Source organism: Schistocerca americana, chromosome 1 (assembly GCF_021461395.2).
Source record: "Schistocerca americana isolate TAMUIC-IGC-003095 chromosome 1, iqSchAmer2.1, whole genome shotgun sequence".
Taxonomy (NCBI): Eukaryota; Metazoa; Arthropoda; class Insecta; order Orthoptera; family Acrididae; genus Schistocerca; species Schistocerca americana.
Window position 1 is genome coordinate 735,758,311 of NC_060119.1, and position 21,255 is coordinate 735,779,565.

General features: G+C 37.2%; 1 protein-coding gene across 14 annotated transcripts in view; it reads left to right on the forward strand.

Moving 5' to 3' along the window:
* LOC124610699 (C-Jun-amino-terminal kinase-interacting protein 4) overlaps positions 1-21,255 on the forward strand; it is a 262,056-nt gene that overhangs the window by 107,300 nt on the left and 133,501 nt on the right. For 13 of the 14 annotated variants that reach the window (XM_047140189.1, XM_047140179.1, XM_047140184.1 and 10 more), the window contains 5 exons: positions 3,980-4,147; positions 4,370-4,553; positions 4,656-4,880; positions 10,024-10,134; positions 20,050-20,209. In XM_047140189.1, the coding sequence (XP_046996145.1) occupies positions 3,980-4,147; positions 4,370-4,553; positions 4,656-4,880; positions 10,024-10,134; positions 20,050-20,209 (848 nt within the window). The remainder of the gene's footprint in view (positions 1-3,979; positions 4,148-4,369; positions 4,554-4,655; positions 4,881-10,023; positions 10,135-20,049; positions 20,210-21,255) is intronic. The other variant, XM_047140190.1, reaches the window with a different exon arrangement.

The following is a 21,255-nucleotide window of genomic DNA, read 5'->3' on the forward strand; positions in this document are numbered from 1 at the left end:
CCTTCCTGGGACAATGAATTCACGGTGTTCTTATTTCAATTTCCAGGAGTGTATGAATATGTTCCAGATGGGGAGTAATGAAAATATAGTTGCATTTTCAGGGTATTCCATTTTGTGCAAGTACAGGGAAACACCTGTTTTACTCTTTGGAACTTTAAAAATTGTGTAAATTACAGGAAAATGTAAATGACAGCAAATTAATTTTTAAGCACATATTCTATAAAACATAAATAAGCAATTGTATTAATTTCATTGGCCACCAATTTGAGACCTGTGGTCTTACAACAGTTTTCGATTTTCTTACTTTGGTAGTTCCTAACTTTTTGCCAAAATTCCAGCATTAAAGTTTGTTTCAATTGCTTCTAGTGAATTTCTTTGTCTGGGCTTCTAGTTTATAAACAGTCAAAAATTTACTGGAAACCTGAAAGTAATTACAATGTGTTAATACATATCTATGACACCAAACTCTAGGCAAGAAGTATCTCTAACTTCAAGTCATAAAATTTTATATATCTTACATTAAAAATTAAACAATGGAAAATCCAGGATGGAATGTAACAATATTATGATGAAGGCCTTAATAGCCAAAAGTTATAATTGGGCGAGTCTTTTTGTTGTGCCTATCTTCGACCCAGCATCACCACTGTATGGTTAGTGGGAACTTTCGTTCTCATAATATTGTTACATTAAAAATTATTTTTTTAAGGAAATGGGTAAAATATGATAGCTGGTAGTGATGACGTATTACACAAGATGGCAGACCAATGAGAGAATTAAGTTTGATACTGATAATCATGACATTACCTGTATGTAGATACGTGATTGCATGATGAAATATGCTTCCATATGACATGATACAGAGCAGACTTTGCAGTTAAATTTTAACTGTGCTTTCAGGTCTCAACCTAATCACGCCTCAAAAATTGGGACATATTCCAAAAGAAATGCCAAAAGCATGTGACAATCATGATTTTATTTAAATATCGATGCCACTATTTTCACTTACAGCTATTTGAGCTGTGCTACTATGTCCCTCTTAACTACCACCCCAGATATAGCTGTATATTCTGCAAAAATATGTACACTGTGCAATACTTGATGATGTCTCCCAGCAAATCAAACTTATTAGAATTTTTTTAGATTAATGTACCAACAATTTCCATTTAGTGCAGGCACCTTGCCTGCAGTGGCTTGAAAGTAGTTTGCATTTTATCCAGATGAGGCACTTTCATAGTTCTTGTTAATTGTTGCCAACTTCCCATCTATTTGGACTAATACAGAAGTATTGCCCAGCCCAACACTTTGTTCAGTAACATAACTATGACAAACATTACACCCAGTGTAGTTTCGTTAAGTTGGCAGTGTTATAAGATAAAGTACTGCAGCATGAGTTGTTCCCACTTTTAACGAGTTCGGTTACTTCAAAATTAGGAAGACAGGGCTTGAGGAAGTTAACTGAATTTAACACTACCTGCTAGACAATGCTTTGCCAGTGTCATTTTATGTCAGTTACACTTATTTTTCTCCATGAACATTACTTCATTAAGTTCAAAAGGCAGACATTTATAGTTTTAGTAATGCAGATGTGGATGTGAATTAACATTGGAAACATAGAAAATTTGAAGGGACCAATAAAGAATTTCAGTACCTTATGAAAACCATATTACGTTGCTTAGGAAAAACATTTATTTATTGATGACCAGTCTCGGACTATTTTTCCACTATCACATTGGCCATAAATGTAAGTCTTGCATAAACACTTTCAACCATCTGACAGCAATGTGCATACATTATCTGTTACTACAGTTATTGATTTCATGGCCAATTTTCCACTTGTATGACTTGTGCAGTGAAAGGCTGAGGTTTGTGGCTGATTTTATAATGAACAAACAGTTAAAAACTGGTCACCTGTAAATAAAAATGTTCTTCCTGTGCAACTTAGGAAAGTTTTTGTAACAGTCGTTGGAATTGGAAAGTTGCAGATCCAGTCCAACCTCAGCATACTGAAGATACAGAACCAATAAAAATATTGCAAACAGTGGGAAAACACTAATTCCAAGTCATAAAATTGAACTCGCTCTGGAGGTATCCTCACCCTAATCAACAAGCAGACAGCATGCACAGCAGGTTCAAGGCACCATGATATCCTGCTGTATCATAAACAATAAGAGTTGCAAGATTGATTTATTATTATTAGGAAATAACTCCATGAAAAGTATTATTCCTTTCTGCTTGCAGGAAACTAATAATGCTTTGAAATTTGTACTTTGTGGGAGAATCCCTCAAGGCGGCCATGTTTATATGACTGCAGCTCAGACTGACATTTTGAACTCAGCAGTGATAGAGCATGCGATGCAAGAGATGCAAATTTACCACTTGCATTCTTCAATACTGTTAAAGATTGACAGAAACACTACTTTTGTGCCAAGAAACTAACACCTCTGGGAAGAAAGATACAGCGAAGCAGTTTTTCGTCTTTCCTATTCCTGTCTGCTGCTCAGTGCCTCTTCTGTTTTCACCATTTTTTACTCGTTTGTTTAAACAAATCTGTTGGTCTTGGCTTTGATAAGTGTCCTTGAATATAAATATGAAGTATTAGATTAATGTTCTGTTCAAGGTTTATGTATTGTTTCTTCTCCAAGACCAAGTGTGATGATAGGAATAATAAAATGATTAAGTAAACCTATAATTTGCAGTATTAAAAAAAACTTAGGTGACATAACTGAGTCAGCACATTAAAAACACGTTAAATAATATTGTAGTATGTCTTGTGGTTACAAAAATAGTCTCCACCAAGATTTTCAGGTGCTCAAAATCCAAAATTAGTCCAGAAAACATAAAATTGAATAGCCTTCTTATTTTCTGTAACCAAGTATCTAAGGTTCATAATTCATTCAGGTTACTGCAGATTAGCAAGAGGAGTGTTCATGTGTAACTCATCACACTCAGAGAATTCCTTAGTGTTAATGTAGCACCATTTCTTCAAATCCTCTTTATACTGGAATATGCCTGTCCGGATGTTATTCAGGACTTTCCATGTTGAATTAAGGAGCTCTAAACCATTAGAAAATTCCTTCTTCAGATTTTTCCTTGGACCTATTGCAGATTAATTCTGCCACAGTTCTACTCTGCCTTTATTAGGTGGTGATGTGGTTGCTTTGGTTGATTGTAAAAATCTCTCATGATTTCAGCCTCAGTGGCTGAGGAATATGTCCAAACATAAGGTGTGTGGGAGCCTGTCAGTTGCTTCTATTTTTCAGCCTGTGCAGCAGTTCTTCTCTTTGCTCATGGTGGAGCTATGCCCATAAGTTGAAAGATCTGACTTGCAGAAATACCGAAACAAAATAGTTCCACAAGCTGCAATCAAATAAATCAGAATGCAGCAGCGAACTGATTTTTTCATTTACCATTCTGCCCATCTTCAACAGACACAATATCCATAGGATATAGTTTGCTATTGTACAGTTGTCAATAAGCAACTGATAACAACCACTAACATTACAGCTGTAATAATCACAAGTAAAATTTACTTTTCCACATGTTCAAAGCAACAAATTATATTTTCACACAAAATATGTTGTTGTGGTGGAAAACAAATTTCTGAGGTTGGTTTGCATGTTTCATCAAACAGGAAACCTGAAAATGAGAAGTGATGATGAATCCACTGTGATAAGTTGGTGAGAGAATATCCCTGACAGTTGCCATGATCTTGGCGTAGCTGCTCCACACATCTACCTCAGTTGATTAGGTAATGGCAATGGCTCGGTATCATCACAGCTCTATAGATGAATATAATTTTTGTCTGTGGCTGTCTGCACTTCACATTTTAAAGCTGACAACAGTGTTACTACCTGTTGGGGATCGTCCCTTGCCAGCTGTACTAGAGTCTCACTGAGATCATAGTGTCAGTGTATCCTGTCTAACTTCAGGATTAATTTACTTTAATTTTTGTTGTAAAATATGAATTTTTACGTAATAGATCTGGTGTGCAGCTGGAGTAAATCTCACTGGTGGCCGTACACGTGACGGTGGGAATATTGTTGGAGCAAGTGTGTTTTATACACGCCCAGAAGGTGAGGAGAAAGGTGAAGAAGAACAATCTGAAAAGAACTGCTCTGAGATTGAAAAACTTGATCAAGAATTAAAGGTAAGACAATGAAACAAAATTTGGAGACCATGGGTAAGGTTGTCAAAACAAAATGTAGAGATTTTGGGAATGTGTTAAGAGCAGGATGCTTTATTTATGTATTACTGTGAAACATTGTTTAGCGATATCAGTATATTGATTATATTTGTAATCAAATAACATTTTCACAGTAGCTATCACTGTTACTAAGAAGCCTTGATTATATTTCCATCACTTTAACAGGAAGGCGAAAAACTGGGGAAGGAATGTGAAGAATTGGAACAGCAGCTTTCATCACTAGTTTGGATATGCACCAGCACACATTCTTGTAGTAAAGTGACTGTTATTGATGCCAATAATCCAGCTGATGTCTTAGAAACCTTCAGTGTCTGTAGTTCACACTTGCTCTGTATTGCAAGTGTTCCAGGTACATTAAATTTTTATGCCTGAGAAGTAATTGAAAAATTACACGTTTTGTGATTAAAAACAGAAATGTAAATACTTTTTAAATGTTTTTTTTTTTTTATAGGAGCCAGAGAGACTGATTATGTTAATGGAGATGAGATAAACAATAAGGAAGCTTCTGAATTACAAGAAGAAAACAACAGAGAAACTGAAGAAAAGTTTGAAGAAAATCATGAAAATGAGGAATGTGAAACAGAAAATGAACCTAATATTGGAAAGATAACATTAGTGAGCTGTGCTACTGGGAGTGAAGCCCCAGAACAGGTTGCTAATTCATCATCAAATAAAGGTACATACATTACAAGCTACTAAAATAGTTTATTACAGACTTAAACTCTTAATTTTGAGTTACAAGTTTGCCAATCTGAGAGAGACAGATGTGTACATGATTAAATTGATTATATGTGAAGCAATAAATGATAAAACTTCAAACTGTTGCTGAGCTTCAACAATACTAGGAATTTTCTAATATTGTTGGTATTCCAACCTGGAGTTTCCATTGTTTGATGTTGCTGAGTTTTGACAGATAAGGGGAAAAAGACTTATAAAAAATCTTTGAGAAGTTGAAATTCACTCTCATATTGTTTCATAATTTTCATTATGAAGGAGGGACTGCAAGGGATGTGGCATGAATAAAGTTACACATTAAAGGGCAGAAACAACCCCATTGTAAACCAATACTGGAAAGCACACAAATAACAATTTGACTGCTACTTTGAAACATAGCTACCGCTGTTCATCTTACACTACTTGGCTGTTGTTTTTATCTGCTACTCAATGCTGAGAATTTATGTAATTAATGATTCAGAGAATTTACATACCTGAGTCAATATATTGTGATAAATTATAAGAAGACTGGTCAATAAGGTACTCTTCTAGTTTGTTTTTGAAAATTTGAGGATTTGTGATTTTCTGGTAGACATCTTCTAGTTTGTTTTTGAAAATTTGAGGATTTGTGATTTTCTGGTAGACATCTGTTGCCTATTGAAGACTTCTGCATTAGACTACAAAAGCCCCATTTTCCATCCTGAAACTAGACAACAAGGATTCATAGTCTGTGCTAATTTTCTACTTCTGATATTTTGGTTGTTAATTTCATAGTTCAATGTAAATTAACTTTTATTAGTAATTACAAATACAGTACTGTTACAGAAAAATTACTTTGGAAGCTGTCTAAGAAACCCAAGATAAGAATCTCAAGGTCCTTGAAGAGGCTTCTGCAAGTGCTTGGTTACAACTTTACTAATATTGTTACTGCACTTCTATGTGAAACGAATATTGTTTTGATGTTACTTGCTTTGCCCCAGAATATTGTGGCTTAGGAGGGTATTTTGAGAAAGTATGCTAGCAACCCTCTAAATGATCATCATTGATGGGAAGTTAAACCTTGTGGTAGAATTCTGCCTATAAGTCAACACAGTGGGAAAGATTTTTAAATGCAGGGCAGGCAGAACTCAGTTTTTTATTAACTTATCCACAGCTGGTGCTACTTCAGTTTCTTATTCCTCTGGATGACAAATAATTCCACACACAGGGTTTAATATAGTGTGTGTGCACATTGATATCTGTTTGGGGAATCTGTGAGTCATTTCCATTTGTTTGGAATTGCATAATATGAACTATTACATTTGATGGTAATATCTGTGGGTAGCTTTGAGACATGAAATAGTGAAGGCAGCAGAGGATCAAATAGGTAAAAAGACTAGACCTCATAGAAATTCATGGATATCACAAGACATATTGAAAGAGAAAACATAAAAATGCAGCAAATGACGCAGGCAAGAGGAAATAGAAACATCTAAAATATGAGATTAATAATAAGTGCGAAATGGCTAAGCAGGAATGTCTGGATGACAAATGTAGCTTTTTAGAAGCATATATCGCTGGGGGAAAGATATTTACTGCCTACAGGAAAATTAAAGAGGCTTTTGGAGAAAAGATAAGAGACTGTAAGAATATAAAGAGCTGAGTTAGAAAACTAGTACAAAGTAAGGAAGGAAAAGGTGGAAATAGTATATAGAAGGTCTGCACTAGGGAGATGAGCTTGAAGACAATGTTATAGAAAAGGAAGAGGACATAGATGAAGATGAGATGGATATGATACTGCAAGAAGAATTTCTCAGAAACTGAAAAACCTAGGTCAAAACAATGCCCCCGGAGCAGGCAACATTCCCTCAGAACTGCTGATATCCCACCAGCCATTACTAAACTATTCCACTTGGTGTGCAAGATGTATAAGACATACAAAAAACCCTCAGACATTCAAGAAGAATGTAATAATTCCAATTCCATAGAAAGCAAGTGCCAACAGGTGTGAATAATCCCAAACTATCAGTTTAAAAGTCTTGGCTGCAAATAACGAACACGAATTCTTTACAGAAGAATTGAAAAAATGGCAGAAGCTGATCTTGGGCAGATCAGTTTGGATTCTGGAGAAATGTAGGAAAACGTGAGGCAATACTGACCTGAAAACTTATCATAGAAGATAGGTTAAAGAAAGGCAAAATTGAGTTTGAGGCATTTGTAGACTTGGAGAGCACTTTTGAGAATGCTGACTCGAAAAGTCTCTTTGAAATTCTGAAGATATATTGGGTAAAATACAAAGAGCAAAAGGCTATTTACAACTTGTACGGAAGCCCAATGGCAGTTATAAGTGTGTCTAGGGGCATGAAAGGGAAGCAGTGCTTGAGAAGGGAGTGAGACAGGGTTATAGCCTCTTCTTGATGTTATTCTGCCTGTACACTGAGCAAGCAGTAAAGGAAATCAGAGAAGGAATTGAAGTTCAAGGAAAGAAATAAAAGCTTTGAAGTTTGCTGATGACACTGTATTTCATCAGAGACAGCGAAGTATTTGGATGAGCAGATGAATAGAATGGACATTGTTTTTAAAGGAGGATGTGAGATGAACATCAACAAAAGCAAAACACGGACAATGGAATGTAGTCACATTAAGTCAAGTGATGTTGTGGGAACTAGATTAGGAAACGAGGCACTAAAAGTAGTGCATGAGTTTTGCTGTTTGGGCAGAAAAATACCTGATGATGGCCAAACTAGAGAGATATAAAATGTAGATGGCAATGGCTGATACAGCCTTTCTGAAGTAGAGAAATCTGCTGGCATAGAATGTAGACTTAAGTGTCAGGAATTCTTTTTCTTACGTTATTTGTCTTTAGTGTAACCATATATTTAAGTGAAATGTGGATGATAAACAGTTTATACGATAAGAGAATAAAAGGAAAGAATAAATTTGGTACTACAAAAGAATGCTGAAGATTAGATGAGTAGATCGTGTAACTAATGAGGAGATATTGAATGAAAGAGGGTGTGTCAGCTGCTGGTTGTATGCAGCCAGTGAGAGAGCAGCATGTAGATGCATAGTTTTGTTGATCTGTTGTACTTTCTGGAATGATGAGATCACCCAGGTAATGCCATAAAATACTCCCAGACCACAATGCTCCCACCTTCAACCTGGATCCTTCTGAACGTTGTTGCTGGATATTTGCTTTCAGATGTTTCACATTGTATACACAAATTCCATCTGTCTGATGGAGCGTAAAACGTGATTCATCTGAAAAGGCCACCTGTCGCCACTCGGTAGACATCCAGTTGTGCTATTGACATACAAATTCCAGCCTTTGTCAATGATGAACAGCAGTTGGCATGGGTGCATGAATCAGGCAGCTGCTGTGGAGGCCTATAAGCAGCAGTGTTCGTTGAATTGTTGTTGAGGAATCATTTTTGGTATCCCCTTGGTTCGTCTGGCCAGTTGCCCGACTGTTGCACAACTGTTCATCCATAAACATCTTCACAGCCATCATTCACCCCTGTCATTTATGGCCTGTGCTACACCAAAGTTCCCTCAGCATCAGTTCTGAAAGTGCCATTTTGCTGTGCATGGTATACTTTGGCCACAGCAGCATGCAAGGAGTTTACAAACTTCACCATTTTGGAAATGCTTCCACCCTTGGCCTGAAAGCCAGTGATCATGTCCTTCTGGATGTCAGTTAAATTGCTCCATTTCCACATTACGACAATGACTGCACAGTTTTCCGTTTTCTCCAGATATGATTTATATACCTTACACTGCTGTTGCTTCCATCTGCTGTCTGTGAGTGGTTATTGCATGTCAAACATATGCAGTGATCATATTTATGTGAATGGACCATGTGCAGTCTCTGGTTCTCAGATCTCACAGGGTGTGCTCTTACTGTGTGATGTTAAGAGGAAGTTGCTGCTACCCAAGCAATAAAATTTTTACAAGGGGAAACTCTGTTCTTTGCACAAAAGGTTCTACTGAACCAGGTTGGCACAATGCAAATGGTGAGGAATTACAGATTTTCTTTCTTCCTATGTTGAGTCACAGACATGTGATAAATATATAACCATTTTGTTTACCAAACTAATGATATTATAGTAGGATAACACACATTTTGGGAGATTTTTATTTATTTCCAGGTTAAGTTCAGAGGTAAGATGTAGATTCTTATGTTGAGGTTTTTCAGTTTTGAATTTGGTCGAAAGTGCCCATTAAGTCTTTGTACTCAGCAAGTTGATGAACGACTTAACATCATAATGTTCTGTCGTGAGGTTCACAGTATAGCTGATATTAATAATAGGATATATTTAAGAGTTTTTTGTGAAGAATTGGAGGCAATAATTGAAGTATGTATCTTCTTGTTAAATAGTATGTTGTATGTATCTGAATTGTCAAACTGCTATTAAATAAAGTCATAATTACTAAATGTATTGGTGAAAATCCATGTTGGTTTATTTTGTCAAAATAATAGGGGATAAGCTGCACCACTGAAAAAGTTTTTCCACTCTTCTTATGTGTGTAGCTGTGAAGCTTCTTTTGAGAAATTAAATCTATTGTGTTTTGTGTTTTAATTATGGAATCTGTGATGTGTTTGAAGCAATTTCACATTTTTTTGTCTTTGTCTGTTGCCATGTGCTTGCTTAAATATTTAGGCAATGTGGAAAATATTGAAGTAGATAGCTTCAATGGGATTTTCAGTATTAATAATGACCCTTAACTAATTCAGGATAAGAACAAAAACAGACTACCTGTCACTCATTTTGAATGTTGTTTATCAGATTGTTTCTCATCAGTTTTCTCCCAAATGAATTCTGTTTTTGTTTTCACATTTTAAAATACATTTGTCTTTTAGGACTTTTAAAATTATATTTTAATTCATTTTAGCACTTTTATTTTTAAAGAAAAATTATATCTGGCTGTGGGAAATTAGTTTTTTTACTATCATGGTACAAAAAATCCCAGAGAGGGACATTTAAAAGTTTGAGAACATACGATTATTTGTGCATTTCAATGCACATTACAGCTTTCAGTTATGTAAAATAACCATAAAAGAAATATTATGGCTGGTAAAGCCATGGGCAATTGAGAGTCCCATAATAAGGGTAACTGTTTTTCAGACTCACTTATATCAGTAGACTCTGAGGCTGATAGTGATGCTACTCCCACACGTCGTTTGGTGAAGGAAGTGACTGGGGTAGTGAAAGATGGCGTTTCAGAAATACCAAAAGGTAACTATAACAGTGAGTCTTTGTTACTGCTGAAAATCCTGAGTTCTCTCTGCATTGTTTTATCAACTTTCTTTCATTTGTTATGTCTCCTTGTCCTTTCTCTTCCTCACTTCTAACTCTTGCCGCTTCTCCTTCCTCCTGCTCCATCATTGGTTCTCACCTGGTAGTCCCTCTCTCCATTCCCCTCTGTCTATTCACCAGTCACATTCTGTAGCACACACAGAAACATTCAGTATATTACAGAAAATATGTGCCAGTATTTCTGTGACTCATTCAGATTTAGATTCTCTGTAAATTTTTATAACTTCATTTATTTTTCTGCTCACAATATTTGTCCATCAGTGTCCTAAATCATTCATGTGAAATGGACTCGTATGCCAAAATGTTTATAGCGAGAATAAACTTCTCTCTTGTTTCAACTACAATTGTAAGCTGAGTGTTAGCCAATAACTGTTCATGTTTAATATTAATCAGTTTATTTTGCCCGCATCTCGTGGTCGTGCGGTAGCGTTCTCGCTTCCCACGCCCGGGTTCCCGGGTTCGATTCCCGGCGGGGTCAGGGATTTTCTCTGCCTCATGATGGCTGGGTGTTGTGTGCTGTTCTTAGGTTAGTTAGGTTTAAGTAGTTCTAAGTTCTAGGGGACTGATGACCATAGATGTTAAGTCCCATAGTGCTCAGGGCCATTTGAACCATCAGTTTATTTTATTGCTCATTACATACTTCATTTTCATACCTCAAAACTTAGGTTTTGCTGCTTCTGCTTTCTGGTGTAGTTTGAAGTTAGTTATTTGCTTAGCAGTTGTGGTGTGAGCTGATGGACTATTTCTGTAAGCTTTTTTGATATATCTGCAACTAATTTGTAAATACATAATGCTGTGAGTGTAAAATGTCTAACATTTAATAAGAACAATGATTGTAGTGAAGACTACTTAATACATATGTGAAGCATTGATCAGTAGATGCGCACATAAACAAGAAGCTGAACACTGTAGCACAGCATTTAAAAACATACTTATCTTCAAATAATAAAGATCCAGTATACACTTCCCATTCCATATAGCTGGTTTTGAAGTATGGAATAAACTTGCAAGGCCTGAAAGGAATCTCCTCTTGCCAAGAACTGGTGAGTAACGGCAAGTCTTTGCTTCAAAATAATGGCTTTCTTGAAATTTGATTATTAACAAATGACTATCATATTCATTATAACATCAGAACTGGCTAGTAACGTTATAGTGAAGTTATGGAAAGTAGTGCTATCTTCCAGATTAAACTTGCACACAGTTTCGTTCCCAGTGTCCGTCTGCTTAGCTGGGTGGTAACGTGCTTGCCTCCCATGCACTGGGCCCGAGTTCGATTCCCGGCCGGCTTGGAGATTTTCTCCGCTCGGGGACTGGGTGTTGTGTTGTCCTCTTTCATCCTCATCACCAGCCGTAAGTTGCCCAATGTGGCGGCGAACGAAATGAGACTTGCACTTGGCAGCCGAACCTGACTGGGACATCCCAGCCAACAGTGCCATATGATCATTTCATTTTTTTCATAATTCCCTGTGTATCTTGTATAGTACATTCTCATTGCCTGATGGCTACACATTTGTCTTTGTTTGCATTGAGAAGAATTGTTAATGCAGCACTACACATCATTAATTCATCCTTTTCACTGGACGTAACTTAGCACACAATGTGAAATGTTTGCTGTTAGCTTCAGTGTAGCAGATTGTGCAAATACACATACAGAAAGGTTTGTCGGTAGTGTGGACAAGAGTACAAACAATGTTGCAAACTTCGTTGTAAATAATGTATCATAAAGAAACATGTTTTTAACTCAGTGTAAACATGTTTTTAAAAATTCTGTGATTAATGTGAAAAAGGCTGTTAGTGTACAGAAATTGTAAATACAGTTGCAAGGCAGGGCCATTGTAGTTAGAAGTAAGAATTGAATGGGGCACATGGGGTAGAAAAAAATGGTACGTGGACAGTGGTTGGTGCACCTGGAAAGGGAAAAAAGGCAAGTGGAGAACAAAAAACATTAAGGTCGGAGACTAGGGAAGTTGGAAGACAGAAGAGTGTGCTGAAGGCAAACCACTGAGAGCAGCAGTGGTTTGGTGGAAGATGAATCCAGTCAGTATAGGCTGTGAAGTATCTGTCAAAAATTACTACATTGTACTGAGAAGTGTGCACTATCATTACATGATTGAGTATGCAGTTGCTATTCACATGGGTGGATAACTACTATATTGTCATGCCCACATAAAGGTGAAACATAACATATTATTTCACAATTGCTCTCCACGTCTCCCCCCCCCCCCCCCTCCCCCCTGTTGGGATGGGATACATTGATAAGTGCGCTGGAAAAAGAGATTCTAGGTGGATACATGAGTCAATGAGTCAGAGCTTGCATACAGATATTCCACAGTAGCATTGCTGTAGGATGTCATTGCTGCAAGTGGATGATTGATGTAAGCGTGGACTGTAATGTTTTGTGGATTCAGCAGACAGCATGTTACCACCCTGCAAGGATTGAGAGGAGATTTTGTTAAAAATCTGTCTCATTTCAAATCGTGAAACAATCTACTTAAGGTCTCAACAGAGGCTGCTATCCTGTTGTTTTAGTCTATTGTAGTTCATGCATGAAGATATTGTTGTAGGTGCGATATAATGTGGGAGGATAGGATATGGTCGCTCTGTGTGTTACATGTGAACAGTAATAAGGCTGTGAAGGACTTGTTGCTTGAGAGATTGTGTACAACAGTAGGTGTTATGTCCACAGCCCTAGGGCTGATCATTTTAGCAGTTATCAAAGTGAAGTTCAATATCTTTTTGTGAACTGATACGAAAGATGGTAAACATCCAGTGTGATGGTCCACTGAGCACGTGATGATGAAAGTAAAGATGTTTTAAGGAGTGATATCAAGATGGAGCAGTTGAAAAGTTCAGTTTTTTAGTTTGCTTTGAAGGATTTGTACATACATGCAAATGGTCTGATCAGCATATCTATATATAGATTAATAGAATTGGAAAAGTTACTAAATAACACTAAGTTATAATGAGTTATCAGAAGCGCAGCTAAATTGAAGATGAAATATAATTATAGTCAAGCCATGTATCTTATTACAGTGGAACAGTGTGAAGAGAAGATTCAGATGCAGGGTTTATTATTGACAAAAAATAAACAATTTACAGGTATCAAATGAATCTAGTACAAAATAGCGAGACCTGTTTTAAAAATAAATGAAAGCTAGTCCAAGGAGGTCAAAGCCCATGCACCAGCATGCTTAGATTCTGAAGAGGTGTAAGACCTCATAAATGAGTATAGAAATTGATCAGTGACAGCAAATCCCTCTACCAGATGATGATGGTAGCTTTTAATGTGAAAGTAAGACAAAAGTAAACAAAGATTCATTTGTGGGAAGTAGTGAATATATTGTCACAAACAATGAAGCTATCACTAGAATTTGCCAAGAACAGCGGCATGTTTGTCCTTAACACATTCTTTCCAGGGAAAACAAAAAGAAAAAGCATTTGCCCAGGAGCAAATCAAACTAAAATGACATTTTATGAAACAAAAAAAGCAATGTCTCAAGGTATGACTGGTTGTCCTAAAGACCTTTTGAATTGTAAATGATCATTGACTAGCAACAAGCAGGCTGTGGAGAGTTTCATATTGTAAATTACCTGGAAATACAGGAAAACAGGCAAATGAGTTAGGAAACATACTAGAGTAGGTGACGTAATGAAAATTAAACGGAGATGGGCAGAACGTGTAGTGAAGTGACTGTGTGCTAGATGAGCCAAGGAAGTACTTTGACAGATTCCATGAGATAAGAAAAGACTGAAACGATTCCCATAGATATCACGTTATAAAACTTATGTGAGCAACATAGGTGCTTATAGCTGAAAGTGCAATGCATGGTAAAGTCTTGACAGAACCCTTATCTGGCATAGGATATCACACAGATGATCATGATGATGGAAATGGGAATGCACTTTCATTACTAACCCAGGAAGTGTTAGCTACTGTCATTTAGCGTTAAAAGTATTAGCAGTTTGTTTGTTTGTTTGTTTGTTTGTTGTTGTTGTTGTTGTTCTTGTTTTTCATCATCTTCAGTCCGAAGACTGACTGATGCAGATCTCCTTGCACGCCTCTTCATATCTTTCAGAAACACTTTCCTTGTTGTTGTCGTCAGTTATTTTACTACCCAAATAGCAAAACTACTTGACTGCTTTTAGTGTGTCATTTTCTAGTCTAATTCTGTCATCTTCACCTGCTTTAATCTGACTGCATCCCTTTACCCTTCTTTTGCTTTTGTTGTTGTTCATCTTATAACTTCTTTTCATTAAAGTGATCTTCCAAGCCATATTTTGAACGCCAGTAATTTGAGTGCCCACTAATCAGATGGAGTTCCAGATCCACAACTCTTGTGGGATTTTTTCATCTTGTAGCCATTTGTTGTCCAGGGTTGCAGATCCAATTGCCTCATATGTACGAAAAACATAAACTTCAAATAACAACATGAGAGCGATAGACTGAAATATCATATTGCCTCAATGAGTCAGTGTCACCGCCTTCACCCTTGGCGAAAGCAATGCAGTGTCATCTTGGAAACGTACATACATCTGTCATTTAGTAAAGGTCTGCCAAGACTCTCACCATGACAGTAGCTCACACAGTGCTGCTGCCAAAAAGTGTCCCCCCTTCAGCTGAGGCTTCTGCTTCTATTCTAGTGTCTAGTGAAGTATTTCTCATGGCATCAGACAAACACTATGTGAGAATTAAGATACATCTTATGACTCTTTTAAGTATTGTGTAAATTTAAGTTATGTGGATGGTTAATAATGCAGATGTTTCAGAGCATCCAAATGAAGGGTCAAGAACGCTATTCAACTTGAGTCATAGGTTTTGACCTGTTATGTAATGTTAATGGTTACTGTCAAGTTCCTTCCCTAATCTGACGGGACCAATGACGTCGCTGTTTGGTCCCCTCCTCCAAATCAACCAACCAATCACCTTTTAGTTCATATATTTACTGTTTTGTTGTTAGATGCTGAAGCAACGAGTTTGAAAGCAAAACCTTGTTGTGGTGACAGACTGATCTGTAGCTTAACCCATTTGAAAAAAACACTAGCAGTCTCACATTATAGTCGCCATGTTGTTTACAGCATTTACTGCATGTTTTCTATGTCGCTGGTTAAAGCCGCTGACTTGTATTGAATACTCCTCTTTATCGCAAATGACATTACAAATCTCTCTCAAACTGCCAGTTCTGGTTCCATATAAATTGTGTTTTTAATATACTGATTGAACTGGGTTGAAAGGAGTGGAAAAGGCTAAAAACACAGGAAGATGTAAAACAGTAGAAAAATACCAAATTAAATATCAAATAGAATATTATCTTGATATACATCAAACGATTCTGTTTGAACAGATAATTACAAAATTGCAATTGAGTTGCACCTTGACAAAGTTTCACGAAGCATGGGGATACGTCATTATCAATGTTTTAATTAATTAATAACAGTTAAAAATATAACAATTGACAGAATTGAAATTAGCTTTGTTCTCATATTAGGCTTTGCAGGATTAGTTGACAGAAGCTGTCTCCCGCATAACCTGTTAAGTCTCCCCCCCCCCCTCCTCCCCCCCACCCAACACACACACACACACACACCTAGCTGGGCTGCCATGAATTCATCTCTCTTGTGCCATCTTCTTCAACACAGAATAGCACTTTCACCCTATGTCCTCTATTTGTTGGATTACAAAATTGCAATTGAGTTGCACCTTGACAAAGTTTCACGAAGCATGGGGATATGTCATTATCAATGTTTTAATTAATTAATAACAGTGAAAAATATAACAATTGACAGAATTGAAATTAGCTTTGTTCTCATATTAGGCTTTGCAGGATTAGTTGACAGAAGCTGTCTCCCGCATAACCTGTTAAGTCTCCCCCCCCCCCCCTCCCTCCCCCCCCCCACCCAACACACACACACACACACACACACACACACACACACACACACACACACACACACACACACACCTAGCTGGGCTGCCATGAATTCATCTCTCTTGTGCCATCTTCTTCAACACAGAATAGCACTTTCACCCTATGTCCTCTATTTGTTGGATTACAAAATTGCAATTGAGTTGCACCTTGACAAAGTTTCACGAAGCATGGGGATATGTCATTATCAATGTTTTAATTAATTAATAACAGTTAAAAATATAACAATTGACAGAATTGAAATTAGCTTTGTTCTCATATTAGGCTTTGCAGGATTAGTTGACAGAAGCTGTCTCCCGCATAACCTGTTAAGTCTCCCCCCCCCCCCCCCCAACACACACACACACACACACACACACACACACACACCAGTTTTCTAGCTGGGCTGCCATGAATTCATCTCTCTTGTGCCATCTTCTTCAACACAGAATAGCACTTTCACCCTATGTCCTCTATTTGTTGGATGTACTCCAGTCTTTTTTTTTTCCCCCATACTGTTTTTACCATTTACAGCTCCCTGCATTTTCATGGCACTTACTCCCTGATGTCTTAACACATGTGCTGCCACATGTTGATGCTTTTTGTCACTGTTTTCCATATGTTTCATTCTTTGATTCTTCTACGGGAAACTACCTCATTCCTTATCAATCCACCTTATTTTAAACATCCTTCTATAGCACGACATCTAAAATGCTTCAGTTCTCTTCTTTCCTGTTTTTCCTTCACACTTTCTGTATGAAATGTTAACATCCATAAGATGCTTCTCTTTCCTCCAAAGGCTTCTTTAATTTTCCTATCATATACTTCTTTGCTAGTCAGGTATGCTTCTACAACCTTGCAGTTCTCATCTAGCCATTTCAGCTTAGACTTTTTGAACTTTTTCAGTCTTAATTTTTATATTTGGATTAAGTTTTGCTTCATTTGCTGCCTTTTGTACCCCCCCCCCCCCTTTTTTTTAAAAAATTAACTTCCATATCTCTTGTGTTGTTCACAGATTTGTGCAGTGCCTTGTCTTTTTCCCTGTTTGTCACTCTGCTGCTGTCACTATTTCATCTCTTAAAGCTACCTCATCATCTTCTATTGCACTCCTGTCCCCTGTATCAGTCAATGGTTGCTTAGTGCTGTTTTTGTAACACTCGACAATCTCCAGTTCGTTCAGTTTATCCGTGTCCCATATCCGTCGCTTCATACCTTTATGCAGTTTGTTTTTAACTACAGTTTAAAACCAATAAATAATGGCCAGAGTCCACACCTGCTCCTGGAAATATTTTACACTTAAAAATCTGGTATGAAATCTCTATCTTACCATTACGTATTGTAACTGAAACATTCCATTGTCTCCAGATCTCTTTCACATCCACACTCTTCTTTTCCAGTTCTTAAACCAATTTCTACCACGTGGTTCCTCCAGTCAGTGTTCTCTTATTATTCTTCCTTCTTGTCCTTTTTCTACTATCAGATTCCTGTCCCCCATCACAATTAAATTTTCACCTCCCTGAACTATCCAAATAATTCATTTATCTCAGCATACATTCTTTCAGTCTCTTCATCTGCAGAGCTAGTTGGCATAAAACTTGTAATACTCTTTATGTGTTTGCTATGATGTTCATAATAGCTTACATGCATTCTTCTTTTCTTGTTCATTGTTAGACCTACTTGTGCGTTACCTGTGGTTTGATTCTGTGTTGTCAACTCAGTACCCACCTGAGCAGAAGTCCTGTTTTTCCTGCCATCACACTTCACTAATTCTCACTATACTGAACTTTAACATATCTATTTCTGTTTTTAAATGCTCTAATCTTCCTAGCCAGTTACGGGGTCTGATGGTCTGCTCCAGTCTGAAGAATGCCATCTTGTTCATCCTGTTGACAATATCCTCCTTTGTAGCCTCATCTGGAGATCTGAATGGGAGAATGTTTTAATTTTGGAATATTTGATCCAAGAGGATATAGTAGAGCTGCATGTTCTCAGGAAATGAAATGGTTGCAGTTTCCCCTTGCTTTCAGCCAGGCCTCTCCACAGGTAACCCTCCCATATGGTTCACCTACGGCATAGCTATCTGCATTGGAGAGGCACACGAAGCATCTCACCTCAGTAAGGTCCATGCATTGTGGGGCTTGCAATTTTCTCTGTGTTGAAGCACTTCTTGGTCTTGAAGTGAGTGTGACTTCAGTGTGTTCACTGGAGACACTAGTTAACTATTCCTTTGTGGTGATATAGGCACCTTTTACTCTTGCAGAGTACAACATCTATGAACCTGTTGTTCCAGATTGTCAATGAATTCCTAACTTCAGTAAGTGAGATGGCACAATGGTTAAGACATGGGACTCACAATCAGGAAGAACAGGGTTTGAATCTCCATCTGGCTAACTACATTTAAGTTTTGTCATGATTTCCCTGCCTCACTTTAGGCGAATGGTGAGACGATTCCTTTAAAAAGGTCTCTGCAATTTTCTGGCTCCTCATGTGGCAGTTTCGATCTTTAGCTCTGTCTATGATTACTTTTTTCCTTCCTTCTCTCCTTTTCATGTAAGGCAATGTTTATCTATCTTAGTGAATTTTGATGTACGTTTTTAAATTTGAGTTACTCCTTTCAAAATAACTGCATTCATATCCTCAACGCCATCAGGGAAAACATTTTCTCCGTGCTTGCTGTTAGAAGTCCAGTTACTTATATTTTTAAACTTGTCACCTCTTTGACCCTTTGCCTACAAAACCAGTGTCACCATGTTCCATAGTGTCTGTTTATATTGTTGTTTATTCACAACAATGTTCCCTGAAAGTTCATTTGAAGAAGTGAGTAGTTATCAAATTCTGATTCTTATATCGTTAATATTTATATAACCACCCCATAAGGCATTAAACTGTAAAAATAGAAAGAAACTATGAAATGTTCTTTATCATTGCAGCCTTCATGTTGTGTACTTTTCTTCTCTCCTGAGCTATATGATTGTTAGTTTCATGAAAGTTTCATAATAAGCAGCCATTGGGAGAGCCACTCTGTTGTCAGTCTCCACTAGATTCAGCTTCAGCTACAAATTACATTCAGCAGTACCAGCTCCTGTGTTCACAACCACAATATCATTTGTTCTCATACATCAGTAGGAAATGCATTTGTAGCACCACCACTCTTTCCGAAGCATAACAACTATACCCTAGCATTGTTGTTTATGCTAGAATGTCATCTGCAGTGATACACTATTTGTTGCATAATATGCAGAGCTGTTCACTAAAAATATATGCTAAATATAAATACCTAGTCCTTATGCTAAATCTTCCCTACTGTGTCACTCTCCATCGCTATTCTCAAGTATCACGTGATTAAACAGTTGAACTACTTCTGCAGTACGAATTTTAAAATTCTTGTCTCAATTTTTGGTATAGCATTTGTTTTCAGAAAGAGTTCAGTTTTTAAAAAATAAAATATGCTGACATTGTATTGTCATTTGAAAGAAGACTACTTCCAGTAATAACCCAATTCTCTAATATATTAATTAATTTGATGAAAAGTGGATTGATGTGTGCAGCACATAACATAGAACAGAAAACAGCATTAACTTTTGAGCACTAGCTCTTTTTGCAGCAGTAGTACATAAACTCTTCCTGTGGCTATGAGAGTATGCCTTTGAGTGTCTGTGTGGTTTTGTGTGTGTGTGTGTGTGTGTGTGTGTGTGTGTGTGTGTGTACGTACTATTGCTGGAATAGGAGCTAGTGCAAAAATGCTAGTGTGAGTGCTGTTTTCTGTGAAGTGTTCCAAACATCAATGCACCATAGGTGAGTGGTTGCCATTCCCTTATTTTATGCGTTGCTCCATCAAGGAATTTCCATTATTGATATTAATTGTATCAAAAATACACATACTGCAAATATTACATTAACTTTGTTCAAAATATCCATTTGCTGTTTTCAGAGAATGAACATGCCTACGAAGAACTTGAAAAAATGAGCAGTGTGCTTCCGACAATGTGGTTGGGTTCACAGCATGGGTACATATACGTTCATTCTGCTGTTGCACAGTGGAGGCGTTGTCTGCATTCAGTGAAATTGAAAGACCCTGTGCTGAGTATAGTGTAAGTTTTTCCTCTTAATCTTTATTTAACTAGAAGATACGAACTTCAGAATTTGATTCTGTTGCCCTGTACATCAGTGTACGACAGAATCTAATTTGTAGAACCTTCAGGGTTGCAAATGAAGTTGCTGCATTTCCTGTTATAATACAAGGGCGAGGTGAGAATGTTATGACATATTCTGTGGACCTCTGCATCTGTGCTAACTACTCAGTGAAGGGGTGTGGATTCTTGCATTTTAGGTGTTTATCATGAGTTGGTGTCTCATTATGATGCAGCAGAGTCCTGTAGGGTTAGTGAATTACAGATTACAGACCTGAAGTTAATATTTCGACTTCACACAAGAAACAATGGCAGCAGTGTTGCCACTCAGTGTTACAGAAAATGGACTCAGTTATTATAGCCAAATTTTACCGTCTGTCTCAACAAGAGGTATTCAGACATGATATTGTGTGGTAGGAATTTAATGTTATCTCTGCAATAATAGAACACATGAAAAGTACTGCAACATTTGATATCACGGCAGTTAAAGCTGATAGCTCAGTTGATGTACCCCCTTCCCCTTACCAAGGAAGAGGTAAATGTAATTAAATTAAGTCATTAATGAAATGTAAAATACAGGATTGGAACATTTGGTCTACTGTTTCCAACAAAGACAAGTTAGAGAGAGAATTATATGGCCAGTATATAATGATAACCTGCTTGAGATATGGTTTAAGTCTACCAAGCCAATAATATTTAACAGATTTAAGCTAGTGATATTCAACAGTCCACATAGAAAAAGTGACATAACTGCATTGATCCAGCATGGTATCATGTGTAACGTATTTGATTTTAAATTATGCGTAACAGATCATGCAGTCGCTATTACAAATTCAGTTGAACTCCTTTACATGCAATTTTTTGTCTGGCTTGAACTTACCAAGAAACAGAATTGAGGTTGTGAACTGTAACAAAATCTTCTAAGCAGTTGGGTCTTCCAGTATTAGTATACTCCTCAAAGAGAGTTTCACACCACCTGAGTGTGTCTGTGAACCGGCATGGGCTTA